This window comes from Carcharhinus amblyrhynchos, chromosome 16 (assembly GCF_965287045.1).
Source record: "Carcharhinus amblyrhynchos chromosome 16, sCarAmb.v2.hapA, whole genome shotgun sequence".
Taxonomy (NCBI): domain Eukaryota; kingdom Metazoa; phylum Chordata; class Chondrichthyes; order Carcharhiniformes; family Carcharhinidae; genus Carcharhinus; species Carcharhinus amblyrhynchos.
Window position 1 is genome coordinate 1382441 of NC_137339.1, and position 8799 is coordinate 1391239.

At 44.8% G+C, this 8799-nt stretch overlaps 1 protein-coding gene across 2 annotated transcripts in view; it reads left to right on the forward strand.

Annotated features, from left to right (window-relative positions):
• The window catches only part of ergic3 (ERGIC and golgi 3), a 44998-nt gene extending 40056 nt beyond the window's left edge, over positions 1–4942 (forward strand). For both annotated transcript variants that reach the window (XM_080204574.1, XM_080204575.1), the window contains one exon: positions 2751–4942. In XM_080204574.1, coding sequence (XP_080060700.1) covers positions 2751–2830 — 80 coding nt within the window. In that variant the 3' untranslated portion in view covers positions 2831–4942. The remainder of the gene's footprint in view (positions 1–2750) is intronic.
• The last annotated feature ends 3857 nt before the right edge of the window (positions 4943–8799 follow it).

Below are 8799 nucleotides of genomic sequence, written 5' to 3' on the forward strand. Positions count from 1 at the left end.
TACATGTCTTAACTACTAACCTATTGCTAGGAGTTCCAATTCAAGCAATATTCCTCTTATAGAACTAAGCTCTTCTTTAAAATTAATTAGCAAAGCAATGGTATACTTTCTTGAATTACGTTAACAGTCTTGGAGCTTTCGGAACATCTCTGGAAAGAGAGAGATAGACACCTGTTTTCTTCTAACAGCCCAAGCAACAAGTGCTTGTATTTTAAAATGAATCTGAAACAATATTGCTTCCCTGCAAGCTTAGCTCCTCCCATTAATCACATGACTCTAAGAACATAAGGAATAGGAGCAGGAGTAGGCCATCTAGCCCTTCGAGCCTGCCCCGCCATTCAATAAGATCATGGCTGATCTAAAGTGGATCAGTTCCACTTTCCTGCCCTCTCCCCATAACCCTTAATCCCCTTGTCTATCAAAAACCTGTCTACCCGTGACTTAAATATATTCAGCGAGGTAGCCTCCACCACTTCAATGGGCAGAGAATTCCAGAGATTCACCACCTTTTGAGTGAAGAAGTTCCTCCTCAACTCCGTTCTAAACTGTACCCCCCCTTATTTCGAGGCTGTGCCCCCTAGTTCTGCTATGCTTTCTAAGCAGGAAGAATCTCTCTACTTCTACCCTATCCATCCCCTTCATTATCTTATACGTCTCTATAAGATACCCCTCAGCCTTCTAAACTCCAACGAGTACAGACCCAGTCTATTCAATCTCTCCTCATAAGCTAACCCCCTCATCCCCGGTATCAGCCTAGTGAACCTCCTCTGTACTCCCTCCAAGGCCAATTTATCCTTCCGCAAATGCGGCAACCAAAACTGCACACAATACTCCAGCTGCGGCCTCACCAGTGCCCTGTACAGTTGCAGCAAGACCTCCCTACTTTTATATTCTATCCCCCTCGCTATAAAGGCCAACATCCCATTAGCCTTCCTGACCACCTGCTGCACCTGGGTTTTTGCAATTCGTGCACAAGGACCCCCAGGTCCCTCTGCACCGTAGCATGCTGCAGCTTTTCGCCTTCTAAATAATAATCCCTCCTACTATTATTTCTACCAAAGTGGATAACCTCACATTTGCTAACATTGTACTCCATCTGCCAGGTCCTCGCCCACTCACTCAGCCTATCCAGATCCCTCTGCAGACTTTCCGCACATTCCACGCAATTTGCTTTTCCACTCATCTTCGTGTCATCAGCAAATTTCGTTTCCCTACACTCAGCCCCCTCCTCCAGATCATCTATGTAAATGGTAAACAGTTGACGCCCCAGCACCGATCCCTGCGGCACTCCACTAGTCACCAACTGCCAACCAGAATAGCACCCATTGATTCCAACTCTCTGCTTCCTGTTAGATAACCAATCCTCTATCCACGCTAACACCTTACCCCCAACTCCATGCACCCTAACCTTTTGCAGCAGCTGTTTGTGAGGCGCATTATCAAACGCCTTTTCAAAATTCAACTTTCGTCATCAGCTGGATTTTGAACCGGGGTCCGTAGAGCATCGCCCTGGATCTCTGGATTATTAGGTTAGCGACAGTAACCATTACACCATCTCCATCTCCAGCGGGGCTGGCTGTGGGGTGGGGGAAGGTGGGAATGGGGAGATGTAATTCTGCCATTTCCTTCTTTTTCGGGTCAGGTCATGAATTCAATAAATATCTGCCACCTTCCGCATCAGAATTTGGCAGCGTATAAATAACCACGGCTATTGTTATTCATTTCATTTCTAAAGATATTTCCTCAATGATGCATCATCTGTGAATATTATGAATAGATGGCTGAAACTCTCACCTGGCCTATTCACAACATCTGTGTGAATAAATTGATTGGAATACATTGATGGCTAGTAAATGAAAGGGAGCAATTAAGTTTTTTTTAAAGGAGGTTTTTGCTTTCTTTTCTCGCTGGCATCTTTTCCAGATGAAAGAGTCACCTAAGGAAAATGGAATGCTTTTCTAACTTTATCCGCTAGGGGGAAGGTTTGCTCACCGAAAACAGGATTTACAATTTGGCTGCACTCCCTGCTGTATGAACGGGGCTGGAAAGCAGGTGTCAGGTCCTGAACTCGCACCTGGAGGGGAACTGACTCTGTCCCTGTTAATCAATCCAAGTAAACATAAATGCATTAGCTCTGCTTAAAACACACTCTAAGTCTAAAATGAATCCTTATCCTATGCCCCCAGCTGCTAGTTTTAAAGGTTTTGCGAGATAAATCGGCACTCTTGCAAACACCTGAATTCTAAAAATATCCCTTATGAGAAATGTGATATTAAAGGTACAGTCCTATCACATCACACTGTTGTATTTAAGAAGACTGTAGTCAAAGGTTATAGGAGTTAGACAAGAAAGTAGAGGCCACTGTCAGATCAGCTATGCTCTTATCAAACAGATAATTGATAGGAGAGGGGATTAAGGGTTATGGGGAGAGGGCGGGAAAGTGGAACTGAGCAGCGACAGATCAGCCATGATCTTATTGAATGGCGGGGCAGGCTCGAAGGGCTGGATGGCCTACTCCTGCTCCTATTTCTTATGTTTCTTACGTTCAAACAGGAAATGCTGCCTCCTGTTCTTTCTTATGTTTAAAATGGTAACCACTTTCTCCAGAGCAATTCAGGCTGGGGACTGAGCTTTGCTTCTGGTGAAATACGCTTTGCGCGCACACAGGTGTATAAGCACATGGATCGTATACACATACTGTTTCTACATACATATCATTATCTTTCCTATAATGGCTGTCTCTTTTGCAGTGGCGAGCCTGATTGACTCACTGATCTATCACTCTGCACGTGCCATACAGAAGAAGATTGAGCTGGGAAAAGCTGTGTAGAGCAGGGGCTGCCAGTTGTTGACTGATGGGCTGAATGGACAGGCTCTCTGTGAATATTTCTGTATAAGAAAGATCACTCAGGCGAAGAGAGCCAACTTCCTTTGGGACCATTCAGATTAGTCCATTCACACTGAAATAATGCCTGATGTAAATCTGATTCTGGATGTTTTATGGGAAATGTAATTTATAAAATGTGGTGAGCAGGTTTGTTTGTGTTTGTTTTGATCTGAAAGGTGTGAATCCTAATAATCGCATCCTAAATCCTCACTTCCTGACCCACACTCGCCCAGTCCTCACTTCAAAAAATACAATTTCTTTTTTGAAAGAAGCATTAATTAAGGGGAACAGCTGTTCTCCAGACTCCTCACCACTCCCAACTCCCCCCACTCCCCATTTTTCTCTACTCCTGACTCCCCTTGACTTCCGACTCCTCTCGCCTCCCAGACTCTCACAGAATCCCGGCTCCTCCCTCTGGATTCGGAGCTTCCCTGTTTATTGGCAAATTGCTCACAGACATAGTTAGACCCAGCAATGGACGTGACATAGAGAAAATCAGATTCACTGCTCCAAGGCCTGCCTTCCATCCACCTGCTCCCCAACCCAATCCACTCCCCACCTAACTGGGAAAGTGCCAACTTCAGTCCCTGTCCTATACTGTGTTAGTTGCTTTTAGAGACACCTGGGAGTGTTTGATGGGGGGACAGTGTAGAGGGAGCTTTACTCTGTATCTAACCCCGTGCTGTACCTGTCCTGGGAGTGTTTGATGGGGACAGTGTAGAGGGAGCTTTACTCTGTATCTAACCCCGTGCTGTACCTGTCCTGGGAGTGTTTGATGGGGACAGTGTAGAGGCAGCTTTACTCTGTATCTAACCCCGTGCTGTACCTGTCCTGGGAGTGTTTGATGGGGACAGTGTAGAGGGAGCTTTACTCTGTATCTAACCCCGTGCTGTATCTGTCCTGGGAGTGTTTGATGGGGACAATGTAGTGGGAGCTTTATTCTGTATCTAACCCCGTGCTGTACCTTTTCTGTAAGTATCTGATCGACATTGGGAGGTGAAACTGGAAAGTCTCTGACACCAGTTCCTGAATTTGAGACAAAAAGGTAATTTTTAAAAATCACTTCATTAATTTATTGGACTGAAATTTAAATTGCTAAAATTTGACAATGTATTATTTTCAAATGATTTATTTTTGCGTGTTTATCCAAGAAACAGCATTTTCCAGACTCTCTGTTTCCAAAGGAAAGTGTGGGCCGGAGCTTGTCTGGAAATTACGAACAGGATCAGGATTGCTGTGGGATCCTTCTTAAAATCAGGATTAATCGAGGGCTGTTAGGATTAAGAGTACAGGGATTAACAAATTGGGAAATATTGTGGAGGCGCTAAAGAGATGATGAGAGTGTACAATGGGATGAGTTTCACTCTGTGTGTGATTTCTGGATTTAGACATCATGATTACTGTTCTATATTTCAGTTTCTCTTCAAGCATTTTGTTTTTGCATGTCTGCGACCTGAGGAGTTTTTTGTGTAGAGGAATAGATTGTGTCAGATATTAATTGAGTAATTTGTGATGGGAGAGCATAATAGGTGGGCAGAGCGTGGAGGGGGGCAGCAGAGTGGGCAAAATATGGTGATATGGGGAAGTGGCACGGTGGCACAGTGGGTTAGCACTGCTGCCTCACAGCGCCAGGGACCAGGGTTCAATTCCAGCCTTGGGTCACTGTTTGTGTGGAGGTTGCACATTCTCCCCGTGTCTGCGTGGGTTTCCTCCGGGTACTCCAGTTCCCTCCCACTGTCCAAAGATGTACGGGTTAGATGGATCGGCCATGCCAAATTGCCCCTTAGAGTCAGGGGGACTAGCTAGGATAAATGCATGGGTTTATGGGGGTAGGGCTTGGGTGGGATGGTGGTTGGTACAGACTCGATGGGCCAAATGGCCTCCTCCTGCACTGTAGGGATTCTATGATTCTAATTGAGAAAGCAGCACCATTCCCAAGCTCACGCTGTGGTCGACAGTCTGATCGCAACATTAAAGTAAAATAGATGGGAGAAAAATCATTTTTTTTCTGTGTAGGAAAATCAGACCAAAATAAAAATCAGATCTATTTTTAAATCTTGTTTGTTTTGAAATTATTGCACAATCTAACATTACAGATGAAAACAAGATATTATTTTGAACGATTGGTTCCAGAACATGAACAACAGAGAAGCCCAAATAGTTAAGTTTGATTGAAATATATAATAGGGGGTAAAAGGCGCTTGAAGTAAGAAAAAAAAATCACCCCGTACTGAGAACCATGAAGGAGGAGATTAATGAGGAGCTAATAGCCGGTGACTTTGATAAATTCACTTTCACCAGAACGTTAGCTTTTCACAAAAGTTATGAGTGAAAACATTGACATTGTAAAGAGTTAGTGATATAAGTTTCTGGGTGTGGAAAGGTGAATGTGGATGATTATTTTCAACGCAGAGTCTAATTGGTTGCACTAATTTACTGACCTGATATTGCCGAGTGTGAGGTTCAGTCATAGCAAATGGAACCTGCACCTTAGTAACAGACACATCACACAGGAACATCCTCGGAACGTTCCAACACTGTTCGGGAGCAACAGGAAGTGGGTGGAATTGTGTCCTCGATAATAACTTGCTTTTTCTTCCTGCCCTTAAAGCATTTGATAAATCAGGAGAGGATTGTGGGGAACAGGTAACCAGTCCTCCAGAATCAAAACAAAAACAAAATTCTGGAAGAGCTCAGCAGGTCTGGCAACTTCTGTGGAGAGAGAAACAGAATTAACGTTTAGAAGCAGAGTTCTGAAGAAGAACCATACAAACTCAAAACTGTTTCTCTCTTCACAGGCACTGCCAAATCTGCTGCGTTTTTCCAGCATTTTCTGTTTTTGTTTCATATTTCCAGCATCAGCAGTATTTTGCTTGTTGTATATTGGAGAATACAAGCACAGAGTGTTAAAATAATGGAGCTTTATTTACAGGATAGCGTTCACTACATTACTGCTGCTTCTGTCTGGCAGGTTCTTTAGAAATCTCTACCACAGAGGGTTGTGGGAGTTCCATTGTTAATTATATTTAAGGCTGCAACAGACAGATTTTTGCTCAGGGAATCAACGGATAGGAGGAGGGAAAGTGAAGTTGAAGCAGAAAAGGATCCATGATCATTTTGAACGGTGGAATGGGCTCGATGGGCTGAATGGCCTACTGCTATCTCCAAATGAGCAAAATACTGCAGATACTGAAAATGCAAAATTAAATCAGAATTCTGGAAATAATCAGCAGTGCCAATAGCATCTGTGGAGTGAGAAACAGTTAACATTTCCAATCTGTGACACTTTGACAGATCTGAGAGATGTAATGGGAAAGGAAAACAGGTGCAGCACGTGGGTTAGCACTGCTGCCTCACAGTGCCAGGGACCCGGGTTCGATTCCCAGCCTGGGTCACTGTCTGTGTGGAGTTTGCACATTCTCCTCGTGTCTGCGTGGGTTTCCTCCCACAATCTGAAAGATGTGCTGTGTGAAAGGATGGAAATCTGAAGAGCTTAAATGATAGAGATGACGATGTGAGACAAAAGTTGGTAATGGAGTAAGTAAAGAAACCAAAGGTGTATCTGGTAGAGATGTAAATTACAGCAGTATCATCATCAATAGCGGCTGTCTGAAACAAAAAGGCAGAAGTTATGATCTGAAATTAAATGTTGTGACCTGAAGATTAATAGCATCTTATTGACATTGGGATGTTGGTTATTGGAAATAGGAATGCAGCTGAAATCACCATGTTTGACCACATGAGGGCAGCAGGTGCACACAATTCTTGAAGTGGCCGATTTCCTCCTCTGGTCAAAAGGCCATTGATGTGGAGGTGCCGGTGTTGGACTGCGGTAAACACAGTAAGAAGTCTCACAACACCAGGTTAAAGTCCAACAGGTTTATTGATAATAAACCCACAAGCTTTTGGAAACGGTGTTCCTTTGTCAGGTGAGCGGAAGGTTCTCCCACACCTGCTGAAGGGATAGTGTTTTCGAAAGCTTGTGGGATTACTATCAAATAAACTGGTTAAACTCTAAACTGGTGTTGTGAGACTTCTTACAAAAGGCCATTGCCCAAAGCTGGCCTCTCTCTGGTCACAGGCTGGTGACGAGGGGTCTATCAGCTGCCTGGTCTCCTGTCTGACATTACAGCCAGCAAATGTCAGACTGGGTGAGACTAAAGAGCCCTGGAACTTGGCCCATGAATTAAAATAACACTGGGAGAGCCAAGAAATGGTTCCATAAAGAATAACAAATAAACACGCAGTGACTTTCTGAGGAGCTGTAAGGCTCCCTCACAGCCGTGGGTACAGTACCTCGGAGGGGTGAGCCTATCCCAGCCAAGGGAATAGGGACTCGATCCAGGACATCAATCCGTCATTTCCTGTCTGTTTTGAAGATGACTCCTGAATCTGTGATCCATACTCCAGGCATTTCCCGATTGCGGGGATGAAAAGCTTGGCTAATTGGAGGATTCATTGACAATGGAATTGTGCTTATTTGGAAGTGAAGTTCTCCCTAACTCTCACTGTCCCTGCACAAAGCTCAGGGCAGAGACACAGGATAGCTGTCTGCTCCAGGTAAACTGAGCTGGTTTACATCTTTAATACTTTCAGTCTCTGTGAAATGTCACTCTTCACAGTGAGAGCAGGGCAGTGGGTTTAGTTTGGGATTAGTTCAGGGCTATGGGGAGAGAGTGGGGTGTGGGATTAGTTTGGGGTTGATACAGAGCTATGGGGAGAGAGTGGAAAATATTTGATAAAATGTGACTTCTGCACCTTTAGTCACATTTGGGATTGTGGTAGCGACACTGCAAACATTTGTACCCATGGCTTGGAATGGGTAGAAGGAGAGGGGGGCACAGCACCCTAGGGAGACAGCGTGACTCATTTTGCCTCCAATCCATGTGACACCCACTCAGTGAAGCAGCTGGAAATGGAGGGATTAACAGAATTGTGGAATAGCTCAGGAAAACTGAGCAAGGAGGCTCTCGCTGCGCACATGTGACCAGGAAAATCCAGGGTGCCAGAGGGGTAAATGTTATGGGCGAGTTTGGGTGGGGAGGGGGGGTGGTGGTGAGACTGAGGCAGGTGAGGGTGAGAGTGAAGGGAGGGGGATAGCAAGTGTGAGGGGGAAGTGCTTGGGGGGGAGGGTGAGGGGGGTGAATTTGGGGGGTGGTGTGAGGGAAGTGAGGGGGTGGGGGGTGAGGGTTGTTATTTGATGAGTGTTTCTCCCAGAAATAAACCTGAAGATTGTGATCATTGTGACAATTGAAGATTGACGTGAGTTTCTTTCTAGATGACGGTTTTCTCAGGAAATGGTGAAATTTAAACGACTTTGGGTAATAATGAATTTACTGTCAGACATTTTCCAGATAACCTGTTAGTGATGGAACTGGGTCTCCCCAACCTCCACCCTCTGATCAATGTCCCTGAGATATTATCTCAAACAGAGCAAGGGGCTGTTAACACACATCCCCTCCCTCCTCCCTCCCTCTCTCTATATCCTTCTATTTTTCTCTCTCTATTTCTCCGAGGGATTGGATAAGTGTTAACTCTGTTTTCTGGCTTTTTCTAAAATTAATTCCTGAGATCTGAGTGTTAGTGGTCAGGCCAATGGTAAATCCCAGCTGAGGGATTTTTACCCAATGGGCTGAAGAATTGGGTGGCTGTTGGAATTAATTGAGGAAAGTGGGAAGAGCAACATTGAAGAGGCATCAGGATGAGAACAAGGATTGGGAGGCAACAGAGAGATATGGACCAAATAAAGGCAGCAGGGTTTTTTTAGTGGGACATCAGGATCGGCACAGGCTTGGAGGGCTGAAAATCCTGTTCCTGTTCTTTGAGGGGTTTCTAGGAGGTTGTTGGAGGGAAGGGTGGGAATCTGGGGTTTTTGAGGTTTCAGTCTTTGACCGAGGCCTGTGACCCCACAC